The sequence below is a fragment of the Montipora foliosa genome, chromosome 8 (assembly GCF_036669935.1).
Source record: "Montipora foliosa isolate CH-2021 chromosome 8, ASM3666993v2, whole genome shotgun sequence".
In the NCBI taxonomy this organism is placed as follows: Eukaryota; Metazoa; Cnidaria; class Anthozoa; order Scleractinia; family Acroporidae; genus Montipora; species Montipora foliosa.
Genome location: NC_090876.1, coordinates 3,493,079 through 3,505,578, shown reverse-complemented (window position 1 = coordinate 3,505,578; position 12,500 = coordinate 3,493,079). Strand labels below are relative to the sequence as shown.

The window sequence follows — 12,500 nt, the reverse complement described above, 5'->3', positions numbered from 1 at the left end:
CTATGGTGGACGTTAGCTTTTAGCTTTTAGAATCTGTACGGTGGCCAATTTACATTATCAACTCCGTTGATAAAACCAAATTTTTGTATGGTGGACTACGCCCGACTATGCGTACAAACCTCTAACCGAATTCGAGCTCCGTACTGTAAGTTAAGGACCGAGTAAATTTCTCACTTGGGCCATAAATCAACGGAAATTAACGAGGATCCATAACTTACAGTATCGGACCAAGCAAACGAGTAAGACATTATATCTCTGAGGTAATCAGGCGCTCGGGAAAGGAAACTAGTTGAAGTCAAGCGGAACGTTAACCTACCACAAATGATTGACATGCGTCAAAATCCGAAAAACCAATATTCTTATCAATCTCGACCCCAGAGCTCTAATCTTTTGCGCATGACTGAGGGAGAGAAGAACTCTGGGGAACCCTGAAACAAAGTGTCTTCTCATTGGTTTTCGTGAAGAACAATGAAAAGCGTCTCTGACTTGCGCATTCATGTTTAATAGCACGAGGAGTGAGCTTGCGCCGTAAGGTTCAAATAATCAATTTTCGGCTATAAAAACCCTACGGCGCATGTTCTCCAACATAGAGTTTCCCATAGCCTCGGGTCAGGCACAGAAGTAAGATCCGAGGCTCTGGTGACGAGAATGTATTCTTATTGGCTTTTAGAAATAATTGCTAGCAAGATTCAAACAGTTTCACAAGTTAATTTCACATTTTAAATTTTTCTTTGAAATTTAGCGTGCCGGACAGCGGGCCTGACTGGAGAATGCGGTCCGCTAATCAGCCAATCATAGCGTGCGTAGTATCTAAGAAAAATAATAGATATACCGAAGTTGATTTGGCGAATGAACTTCATGTTTCGCTTTCGGATCGCTGAGAGACGTCGGTAGCCGATTCTTTTATCTTCGGCAGTCCTGAACAATCGTAAGTGAAAGCCTGAGTTGCAATTACTGTCCTACTGTGTTGGACCATCAATCGTTTTTGTTTCTAGACTATCTTTTCAAAATCTCCATAGTAAATAAATGTAAGCTTTATCACACAAAGTGTTCACTAAAGGTGCCTATTTTGTTAAGGGTGCGTTTTTTTGGGAGAATCCAAAAAACAGACTTGTGATCTCAGATCATATGGATTCTTCACCTCCAATAAACGTTACATTCGAGAAAAAAATACGCACCTCCTCTTGTCCTCGAGGAGAGAAAATGGCGTCAACAAAACAGTTAGGCTTAACGGTTGTTATGTCTCATTTTTGCACAGAAAACCTCTCGTCAAGAATATTTTTTTCCAATTCTTTACCCCCCCCCCCCCCCCAAAAAAAAAAAAAAAAAAAAACCCTGACTGGGTTTAGATTTGATCTGAAGAATCGGTCACCCGGAGAATGAATTTATGGATTCATTATCCGTTTTTGGATTTCACCAAAAAAACCGCAAAATCCATTTTTGGATTCAGAAACTGTCCGGATTTGGATTTTCCCCAAAAAACGTACCCTGAGTAACTGCTCTGGTTTAAAGTTTCCAACCTATGGCAGGATTAAAGTGAGAATCCCAATCAACCTCAAAGGAAACAGCACAAACTGTTTACTTAGCTGGGCAAACAGAATTTAACAGACGTTGAAAAAATCACTTGAACTCTGTCAAACGGGACGTGCATATATTTTGTAAAAACACATAGCGCGCCAGTTTTTGAGCATTAGTCAGTGTGTCGTTCCTTGAACTATGGAAATAAACAGTGCCTATTGGAACAGAATAGAAAGACTCTACCCTTTATCTTTGCTTTTCTGTCAGCTGGCCTTAGCGCTCTCCGTCAAGGAGGACACTTCATCAACATTTCGGATTTATTAACAGCATCATGAACGCACACAGAAGATGTGAATCAAATGTGAACTATTTGAAAAAAATTACTTTGGCAAGTTTTGTTGCTTAAAAAACATTTTTTTCAGACATTAGTCCGCTATACACGATCACACATTAGCAAACGCGTCTTCATGGTACAATTGAATGAGTGTAAACGCCATATATGAGGAGAAAACAATGGTGGGAAATGCGCGCGACATCGTGACAAACAAGGCAAAATCTAAATTAGCCAGAATACCAAAAACAGAAAAGAATAGAGCAGATGGCTTCACATCAGTGATTTTTAAGCTTTGTTGTCTTGACTTTTCGTTTCAGACCAGCAAAAGCACACCGGAGAAAACAACGACGATAACAAGACGGTTGATCAAAATAGTATGCAAAGCTAAATAATGGATTGAAATAGTTTTAGAGATTTTCACATTAAATCATTAGCATCTGGCACTAACTGAGATACAAACATTAACAACCAAAAGGTGTCAACAACCAGCAACTAACTGAGAAAACTTTTACAAACAAACTTCCATCACGCCAAAGTTCTTGAATAGCAGTTGCGATTTTTTCCTGTTGGAGGGAGTATATCTTCGTAACAATTACAGAAGATCACATTTTTTATTCTCGTAAGAAGTACTAGTGACAGCTAATGTATGAAAGATGATACAACCGTTTACCATCTATGGAGATTAGACATCTTCATATCTAGCATAATTTCAAAGGAGATCTTGAGACTTTAATAGCAGTTTGGCTGTCTCATTTTGATGTACTTTACCCTGCACAAGATGCACAGCACTACCGCGTATACCTTATGTTCGTTCTTATTCTCGCTTATTCCCGCTTCCAGAGGAATTAAGGAGCCACAGACCGTGATTCTTGTATCTATGGATGGAATGCCATGGAACTTGATCGGCGGTACTTTTGCAGAAACTCCAAACCTCGACAACGTCGCGAAAAACGGAGTAAAGGCAAAGTATTTGAGGACTGTTGTTCCAAGCAAAACGTGGCCTACTCATCAATCCTTTTTGACTGGCCTGTACCCTGAAAGCCACGGAATTGTTTCCAATCGCTTTTGGGATCCGGTTTATGAAGAGACGTTCATCCTCGAGTACGACTGCACAACGTTCGATCCTAAATTCTACAACGATTCGGAACCAATATGGCTTACCTTGCAACGCTCAAAAACAAACAAAGGTCGCAGTGGGGTGTACTTTTGGCCCGGCTTCGGTGGCTACAGCGAAAAGCCTAGCTTTTACCGCAAACCAGTTTGCAAACTGAATTGCAGCGCTGTAGACCCGAAAAAGCTGTCAAACTTGCGAAACACGACACGAAGTTCATACCCACCTTATGATCACTGCTACCCCGACTTTTTCAACGATAACGAATCGTATCCCCGCCGCGTAGACAGGGTCATCAGCTGGCTCAAGTCTAAAGATCCTCCACGTTTTGTAGCTCTGTATATTGATGCTCCTGATTGGAAGGGACACTCCGATGGCGCTCTTTCAAAAGCTTACAAGGATTCTATTGAAAAAGTCGATAAAGATGCTGTGGGATATCTTTTGGATCAACTTGAAAGGGAGAAATTCATTGATAAAGTGAACTTGATTTTTGTGAGCGATCACAGCATGGTGAACATCTCCTCCGATCGAGTTGTTCTCTTAGACAAGTACATTGACCCCTCTACATACCGACTCATCGAAAGTGGGCCTATAGGACAGATATGGCCAAATGAGGGAAAGTTAGACGAGATATACACGAACTTGACCATGCCGAAATCACATAAGCACCTACAAGTTTACAAGAAAGCGGAGATACCACAAGAGTATCACTGGAAACACAACAGAAGAATTCCGCCCATCTTTGTCGAACCAGATGTTGGGTGGACTGTGACCACGTCAAATGCCACAGTTCCTCCAGGAGAATGGGTTCGAGGAACTCATGGTTGGCCTCCTCAGAAGGCAAAAACGTATTCCATCTTATTCGCCCAAGGCCCCGCCTTCAAAGTCGGCTACGAGATAGAACCGTTTTCCATTCTTGATCTTTATCCAATGATGTGCGATCTTCTAGGAATAGAGCCACGTCCACACAACGGCACCATGAAAATCGTTCAGAAAATGTATAAAGACGACCGAAGCGCGAGAGCTGGTCAGCAGAGCCTCATTGCATGGTCACCACGCCTTCTCGTTGTAGCGATTTCTGTATTTGTTTCGATGGCTCTGTAAAAAAAACTATACTGAAAAGCGCGAGGTTACCTTTCCGCAAAATTAACCACTTCTAAGATGTGATTTAGAAAGTAAAGAATAAAGATACGGATCATTTCTTAATCTTACGTGATTAACTCGTACAAAGCCTGCGCAGCTGATAGATGATTTTTTTTAGGACGAATGGTGACAAGTCACTTTTGCCGCTCGCCAAGCTCGCATACGCAAAGTAATCCCACCAGCAAAAAAGTGAAATTTTACGTTCCCCACCATACAAACTGCGTCAATATTTCAATTTCAAATTCGGAACCAAAAATCTATTAAATATTTATTTCGTTCACCTCTTACAGTAAAATCAAATTTACAGAGTGTTGGCAGTATAAACAATAATTTAAAAAAAACACCAAAGAAGCAAAAACATCACAATGATAGTCTACAAATGATGCAAAATTTGTAAGTTAAGAGCCAGATCCTGCTGTTCTATTTACCTGAAATACCATGATATTATTCTGCTCCAGAATTTAAATCCAATGGTCATTCAGAAGGTTTCCTTTAAAAATGTCATTGTTCTTCCAATACAGAAACAGTAAACTTTAATCTTTTCGTGTACCACTCATGGGCCTACACACTTTGTTAAGATGTTGTGTGGGCTTAACATTAGCAGCATCAGTAAATGTTGGAGGGTTGGGGGTTGTTTCAATGACCCGTGATCTGTAAAGAAACCTGCCAATGATCATTTAATGAATAAGGCGAAATGAGGTTTTGGTCTGATCTTATATACCTCTAATGACATAAATTTTATATCTTTATAACCTAGAGGTAACAAGTATTGCATTGGAACAACAACAATAATAATAATATTATTATTATTTCAAGGAACAACACTAAATTCTGTCAATGTGGTGGGTATACAACATCCTTTTCAACCACTAAAATAACTACTCCGAGTTGACAATTCTTGACAATTATTTTTCTTTGAGCAATTGCTACCACTTTAGGACTGGATTTGCTTGGTATTTCTTGTAATCCTCAAGCTTGAAAAAGGATATCTCAGTTTCGTTGTCTGTTAAAAAAAAAAACACTGGTCACGAGCTAAAGGTTGGAACATAAGGAAATGTCTCTTCTGGAATACTCATAAAATTCAATATTTGCACTTCAAATAAAAAGATACAGGTACTCACTCACCAATGCCATTGTCACTCAATGTACAATTTGGTTTTAACATTAGTTTTTCATCATCTTCTGTATTGATTACTGGGTCACTTGTCTGAAAATGTTGGTTAAGGGTTTTTTACTGTTTATAAACTGAATGCTGTACTGAACAAATTTGGAAATTATAGCAAAAAAAGTAAGAAATGTTACACAGGAAGCTAACAATATCTTTGTCTTAGACAAAGCACAAATGTTGTTAAGAGTCAAAATTATTGTTTACAATATTAGGCAATGGTTTATTGTTTTCAAGAAGGTCTAAAAGAATATTTCCAATTCTGGGACTAACTGTTTTTCACCCAACCATCCTAAATCTGCCCCACTGTACTTTTTGAAGGAAAGATCATTCAAGGATCCAACAATAAAAGATTGTAAATAATATGGTTCTGGACTATCTTAGTTCATACTTTGTCTTCTGTTCTGATACTTTATAAAGTATAACCTAAGAGATAGTGACTGTACGCTTGTAAAAGAAGTCTGTCCTATAGTGGAGCTGTACTGTGGAATAGCCTTCCCTTGGATATTCGACAGTTGCTCTCTCTTAATGAATTTAAAGAAGAACTATGATTTTAATAGTAGTCTTATGTAACCACACGTTCGCCTCTTCACAAGGTCATTCAACAACTATGGTTAACAACGTCCAGCTCCTGGGAATTGGGGGGGGGGGGGGGTTGTACTTCCTATTAATCAGCTAATGGGGATCTGCAGTTGGATGGGATTGTGCTTTCATGACTGGATTGACTATTATGGGGTTGCATTTTTCAACGGCGTTACTAGAATAGGGTCGCAAATTGTTGGGATTTTGGGGGTAAGAAAATTCTGGCTAGTGGGATTTAAAAATGGAAAGATTTGTGGTAAAAAAAAGTTGTTAAATGAAGAACTGCAGCGCTGTTGATTTAATATGTACCAGTTACATCTTAGAAATTACAATTACAACTACAAGGCGTTATGTAAGGTTTATGCATAAACTAAGTTGGGGTCGCTAAAATTACATAATTTTACTTAAAAGTGACTAAGATGGGGTCTATAATTGGCTGTAAAATAGACCATAAGGGAGAAGGGATTCTGAGAGGCCAGCTGCACATACCCAGCAAAAATTGACCCAAGTACCCCCCCCCCCCCCACATCTCCCAGGATTCAACTAGTACCTTGGCTCCATGTGCTTTGTGTTGAATTTTCATTGTATCTAAAATGATAAAATCAAAATCAACTGATCTATAGTATTCAGGTTTCTTTCAATAGCCCATTCTGTTAAAAATTCATTTCCCCCATGGACAAGGTCATAATATAACATATAACATAATGTTGATCTTGCCGGACCAAGTGAGAAATCCCAAGCAGGCAGTACAGCTCCATCTTGCCCGCTCACTGAGCTAGTCATATAATAAGATTGATTTTTTATATGTACATTTTAATTACATCGATTGTTATGCAAACAAGCGTTACTGGTTAATAAAACAGAAAGAGAAAAGTACCCTTCGAAAAAATTACTATGTAATTCACTGGTTTACTTAAGGACTGTTTACATGGATGGATGCTGACAGATGGACTGTCCAAGTACCATACGTTTTCCATATTTAATGTAACGTTGTCAATGGTTTCGTGTTTCTTAATATAAACCTGGGATCTTAAATTGCTGATTGTTTTTCCTTTGGTCGGTTAAAAATTGAAAATAATTGACAAACCATACGCGAAGTTTCTGAATGGAGGAGGGACACCTGGTCTCTTTTTCACATCTGCGGTAGGATAAGATGTAAGTTAATTTTTTTCTGTAGCAATTTTCAATGAACTAAGGCTTGAAAGCTGACATCGATGTTAAGTTTGTCGAGAACATATAAATACCTGCAAGAACTGTCTCGATAAACTGCTCGACTGTTTGATGCAGTGGAACACTCTTAAATACGACATATTTAATACTTCTGTACTCAAAAGATCGAATCAGGCGAACTGTTACGGTTGCTGTGTCACGACTTACGTCAACCATGTTGAATGGCTTAGAGACCGCCCATCGAAACTTTCACCCACAGGCAACCCAGAATTACAACCCCCTCCCATTTTGATGGATTTGTACCATTGTCGTGAACGGGAATCACACGCTTGATGTAATTTTGAAGTTATTTATTTCCCCACGATTCTGGCTTGACACGTTGTCTCTGAAAACTCTCCTCTCATACAGTACACAAAAAGGGTCTAAAGTTCACTCGACCGTTCGGGATTCAAAATCACTTAATGTAACGCTAACGTCCGCGACATCATATGGGAAACAAAAATTACTGAAAAACTGGGCTGATATTGACTGAAAGAAAAGAAAATAAATCAAGTAAACTTACTTTTGCTTTATCTCGTGTTCTTGTGTCCTTGTGAGGCGATTTGGGCTAGTTTGTGATCATCTGAGATGATCACAGACCAGGCCAAATTGCATCAAAGCCCAAATCGCCTCAAATGCACACAAGGACTCAATTTAAGCAAAAGTAGGTTTACCTTTTTATTTTCTTTGCTTTAAGTTACAGTGTGTTCACTGAAACCTGGGCCACCCAGATAATGAAAACCAATCAGAGGGCAGAGTTTTCAGATACAGCGAATCAAATGTCCGGTACAAAACAATGAAATCGTAACTTGTTCGTTGACCGGTAATGCTTTAGTGACCGTGGGGTCGGTTACTGTAAATTCTCTAGGTGGCCCCGATTTCATTGAACGTGCTGTAAGATTAGCCGACTTTTCAGTGTTTTGTTTCCCATACAAATCCTTATAAAATCTGAGTGTGGGCTGCCTGTGTTCCACTTGCCTTTTAACATGTTGTCAAGATGACGAAAGCAGAGCTCTCAAGTCCCAAGGATTGAGTGTGAGTCTCACGCATTTTCAATGCAATCTCACGCTCTCACGCCGACACGCGCATTTCTCGCGCATTGGAACTTTTCTCGTAGGTAGCTCTAATTTTTAAGCTTTCGGAAGAGCTCATGAATGCCGAATTCTTTCCTTCACTTGCAATGAACTTCGGCCAATGTTCAATCTGTTCGTGTGCTACCAATTTTCTTGTTTCTTGAGGACTTTCACCCGTTAGCTCGGACTGACCATAATAACATGGGCTTTCTTGACTCTCTCAGCAAGCAGCATGAAAGAGCTAAAAGGGCGGACTCGGCGGTGCATTTCCAGCGATTTGAGAAATGCAAATTTCAAAAAATTTTCCGGGAGACCATATCCCCGGACCCACTAGATTTGTTTGGCACCTGCGGCTCAAGAAACACAGTTACGCCTTTGGCGCAATCTCCAGCAAGCATCTCACTCTTTGGAAACTTAAGACTTGAGAGCTCTGCGAAAGGCAAAATGATTGTGAAGCTTGATGCCTTAAAATCTCAACGTTTTCGAAAAAAAGATGAAATTGCAGAGGGTAAAAGGGTCCGAAAACTTTCAGCAATTCCACAAACAAGCCACTGAGTAGCAACAAAGGACTGCAGGACGGGACTGACCTCGGTTTCTTACTCAATGATCAAATTGCATTTTCTCGAAATTCTGATTGTTGAAAAAACTATGCAGCCAATTTATTCCCGTTTTTTTTTTTTTTTTTTAATTTTTACTTCATTCCCTTTTTCGAATATTGACAGTTGATATCTTGACAGGTGTAAAGATGAAAAAGCAAAATAAATTCTGAAGATTCATGTTTGAAAAAATCTCTGAGATCTTGAAAGAAACATTAAGGGAACCGCTCTACAGTTCGCTCTGGCAACAAAAGAAACTTGTCAAGTTTCACAGCCATCTCCGTATTTCAACAATAATCACATTGGCAGTATATTTCTCCTCTTTTATTAAAACGATGAAACTCTCCTTCATGGGGTGTGGTTGGGAAGAGGGGTCCCCCTGATGCCTGCGTGGCAAGCTAAGGCAGAAACTGTGAAGAAAATATTTCAAATTGTCTGTATAACTAAAATTTAAAATTGGTTTTTACTTCACCATACAAATATTCTTTTTTTTTACAAGGGTTCTTAAAGTAGACACACTTCCTTCATAAGATTGAGAGAGAGGATTTAACATTTGACTTCACTTCTTGCTAGAATTAAATTGCTTCTCTACCACTGTGTGATAAATGGCATGACTTCTTTTACATCTCTGTTCCAGGTAAGATGTGAAGAAAACAATCAGCTGTGTCCCGGAAAACTTTGTTTTGTAGAAAAATCATGAATGCTTGGGGTTATTACAAATGAATAAAACATGCCGGCCACACTGAGTATATTTACAATGTTCTGAATCTTATATTTAAACTTAAGTTAGTTGGGGCAATTTTCCAATGGCTGTTGAAAACTAAAATGTAATCACACGCAACAAAGTGACTATCATTCACGCATTACCAGGCTAAATCCTCTAAATTTATATCAAACAAACTATCAACAATAAACAATAACTACAAAATGAAAATGACTGAGCTCTTCACAATCAAGGTCGAGTCATCTTCCACTAAACAAAGCTCAAACCAAAGAAAATGTAAAATTATTTCCTGTTCCGATTCTTTTTCAGTCAGTGGAAAAGTGTCAGAGTGCAAATTAACTTTGTACCCACACACTAAAACCTGAAACTCAACTGAAAGGGCCAAGAACAGTCAAGTGACGCAAGAGCATTCTATTTAACATCTGACAAAACCTGTGTATGTTTACATTGTGCAAAATTGAACTACAAATACAATCATTCCATATTGTTTGTGCCATAAGTAGATCCCGTCTTGAAATGAGTATCAAAATCTTACTACCAATTAAAAATTCATTCTGCACAAAACAACCACACACAAAATATTATCCCATCCGAAAGCTTTTTGCAGTACTGTCAGTCAACAACGATGAATCTCCTACTGTAGCACATACTTTTAAAAAAACATTTTCTTCAGTTTCTTTTGATCTGTAGAAAACTCATGTTGACAGGCATTGGAAAATTACTTTACATTTAGTGTTAAGAGATTTTATTCAGATTTGTGACAGTAGAGGTCTTTCAGAGTCTTGAGCTCTTCAATCAGAGTTTTATTCTGGTTCTCCAGAACTGCTACTCTGTTTTCCAAACACTTGACATACTCCTTCTTTTTCCGTCTGCATTCCTTGGCAGCCTCTCTGGAGGAAGGAGTTACAAAACAGAAATTAATAAATTTTCAACCTCGGTTAACGCATTTCTTGTGTTCTGATTGGTTTATTCAATGTCGGTTATCAGCTCATATTCCTTAGCTTGACCTTATATGGCAAATGATTGCACTAAGTGTTGCTAAACTAAATTTTTTTAGCTGGAAAGCGAAATTTCTCTGTGAATAAAGCACACAAAAAAAAGTTTTGCGGAAAGTTTGGATCAATTTTGACGTTTAGAAGTAAGCGAAAAGGTTAGAAATGTTTTTTTGATTAGCCTGCGTCTGACTGACCACCATGTATTACACAACATGGCATCTTCATCAAGTTTTCTTGATTTTGCTCGAATTTCTCACTTTTATCACTTGTATTTCATACTTCCAAACTTTTGGAGTTTCAGGAATTTAATAAAACAATTATTCTATTCATGCTTGTTGGATATGAGACTGGTTACAGCTATTTACTATCTCATATCCAACTTGTGGTCATGGAATAATTGTTAATTATCATTTCAGTAATGTACCTAACCAACAAATACTGGCCTTCGTGTTTGCCTATGTATACAAGATGCAGTATGAAAACAAGTTTTGAAGTGAACCTTGCATGCAAAAAATATATATCTTGTATATCATTCTTAAATACTAGAGAATCATATGCCATGGTAAACGAGAAACGACGAATTAAATTTTGGCACCCCAAACTGGTTTCAAAGGGGAACTTGTCTTCATACTCAAAAATAATAATGATTGTTGTCAAATTTAAAACAAGTAGGGAGGCACTGTAGAGTAGTAGTTAGTATGGCAGAATTGTTGAGTAATAACATGGCTCCGTCCCTGACACGAAAAAGCACCATGGTGTGGCTACACAAAGGTGCATAATGGATAGAGGAAACATACTGCTAAGGGGGTGGGGATTATATGGTGGACTTTCAAGACATTCACGGTCGAGTAACAACACTCTTGGTTCCTTTATGTCCTTGAAAAAACATATTGCTGAAAAAAAAAGGTTGATGGAAAGACAGTTTGAAGAAATGTCAAAAATATGGTAAAGAAATTAAACAACAAGGTAGAAGAAAGTTACACCAATTTGCAAAAAGATTTGTCCTTCGAACTCCTAAAAAGGACTCAAATATCTCACACAAAGAAAGTCACCTGTTTTTCATAAGTCTCATTTCTCGTTTACGAGATGCATCCTCTGCGATTTGTTGACCGTTTCCACCAATGGCAGGTGAATTAAGGACAACACCTGGTGGAAGCTGCCCACGAATGAACTGCTGCTGTGTAGCGGGAATGGTATACATGGTTCCTGTATTGCTCACTTGGACTTGCTATTAAAAAATACAAATTCTCAAAATAATGTAAACAGTTTGTACACATCTTCCTTCCACAAAAAATCATGGACTTTTCAAGGATCCTATTATTTTAGACTTAATGATAATATGTTCAACCAAACTTAAGGTTTGTTGTGTTTTGAGCAAATACATTCTACTTTAGTTCAAACTGCATTTCAAGTTAAATGATTTCAACCTTGTTTAATTCACAAGTTAATTTGTCTCCTCACAACAATAATCACTGAAAATTGTAAATGATTAGGGCTAGGAAACAACAGAAAATGAGAATGAAACCAAACAAGTATCACTTTGACCTGATTTTCTGACTTCGACCCAGCAATGCTTTTAGAAAGTTAAAATAAGAATACTATTATTATCAAAGGGGTGTTATTTCACAAAAATCCAGAAATTCAAGAAAGCCAAACCAAAATCTCATGGAAAACTCTAAGTGATTGATAAAAGTTTCACAATTAATGAAAAAAACCATAGCAAATCACATAAGAAACTACCATAAGTGCCAGAAAATATAAAGTAGTGTACCTGTACTTGCACTTCTCCGGGGTTTGTAGCATAAATATATTGTTGCCCGTCCTATAACATAACAAACAAAATGACCCAATTTTAGGGAACCAGTTCAGTTGCTTGAGAATGGGAGTGACATGATCGTATCTCTGGGACCCGCTAACGATTCTACAGGCAAAATTCTGAACCGCTTGGAGTTTAGCAATGTTAGATTCTGAAGTATTAATCCAGACTGAAGAACAATTAAATAGGTTATTAAAAACTAATGCATTGATAATAAGTGCAGTTATCAAAGCA

The 12,500-nt window shown here is 38.1% G+C and overlaps 4 protein-coding genes across 5 annotated transcripts in view; 2 read left to right on the top strand and 2 right to left on the bottom strand.

Moving 5' to 3' along the window:
- Window positions 1-1,308, top strand: part of LOC138013010 (TWiK family of potassium channels protein 18-like) — a 4,741-nt gene extending 3,433 nt beyond the window's left edge. Inside the window, exon 2 of the mRNA XM_068859971.1 lies at window positions 1-1,308. This exon is cut by the window's left edge and continues 1,431 nt beyond it. The gene's annotated coding sequence lies outside the window, so the exon portion shown is untranslated.
- Window positions 1,309-2,087: 779 nt separating this feature from the next.
- Window positions 2,088-4,163, top strand: LOC137967581 (ectonucleotide pyrophosphatase/phosphodiesterase family member 5-like). Its single transcript, XM_068814092.1, has one exon. It carries the CDS (start codon window positions 2,610-2,612, stop codon window positions 4,065-4,067), a length of 1,458 nt encoding a protein of 485 aa, XP_068670193.1. The 5' UTR covers window positions 2,088-2,609; the 3' UTR covers window positions 4,068-4,163.
- A 186-nt stretch (window positions 4,164-4,349) lies between these two features.
- LOC137967582 (UPF0538 protein C2orf76 homolog) lies at window positions 4,350-7,249 on the bottom strand. Of its 2 annotated transcripts, none has more exons than XM_068814094.1 (5): window positions 7,098-7,249; window positions 6,941-6,991; window positions 6,404-6,441; window positions 5,228-5,313; window positions 4,350-5,109 (listed from the first exon to the last, which is right to left on the bottom strand). In XM_068814094.1, the coding sequence occupies exons 1-5, from the start codon at window positions 7,237-7,239 to the stop codon at window positions 5,097-5,099; spliced, it is 330 nt and encodes a 109-aa protein (XP_068670195.1). In that variant the 5' UTR covers window positions 7,240-7,249; the 3' UTR covers window positions 4,350-5,096. The 2 variants fall into 2 exon arrangements, with proteins under 2 accessions (XP_068670195.1, XP_068670194.1); XM_068814093.1 differs by having other exon boundaries at window positions 4,357-5,109; window positions 5,232-5,313.
- A 1,791-nt stretch (window positions 7,250-9,040) lies between these two features.
- Window positions 9,041-12,500, bottom strand: part of LOC138013204 (cyclic AMP-responsive element-binding protein 1-like) — a 6,192-nt gene continuing 2,732 nt past the window's right edge. The window contains exons 4-6 of the mRNA XM_068860219.1: window positions 12,222-12,272; window positions 11,503-11,678; window positions 9,041-10,345 (exon numbers count right to left, since the gene is read on the bottom strand). Of these exons, the coding sequence (XP_068716320.1) occupies window positions 10,201-10,345; window positions 11,503-11,678; window positions 12,222-12,272 (372 nt within the window). The 3' untranslated portion in view covers window positions 9,041-10,200. The remainder of the gene's footprint in view (window positions 10,346-11,502; window positions 11,679-12,221; window positions 12,273-12,500) is intronic.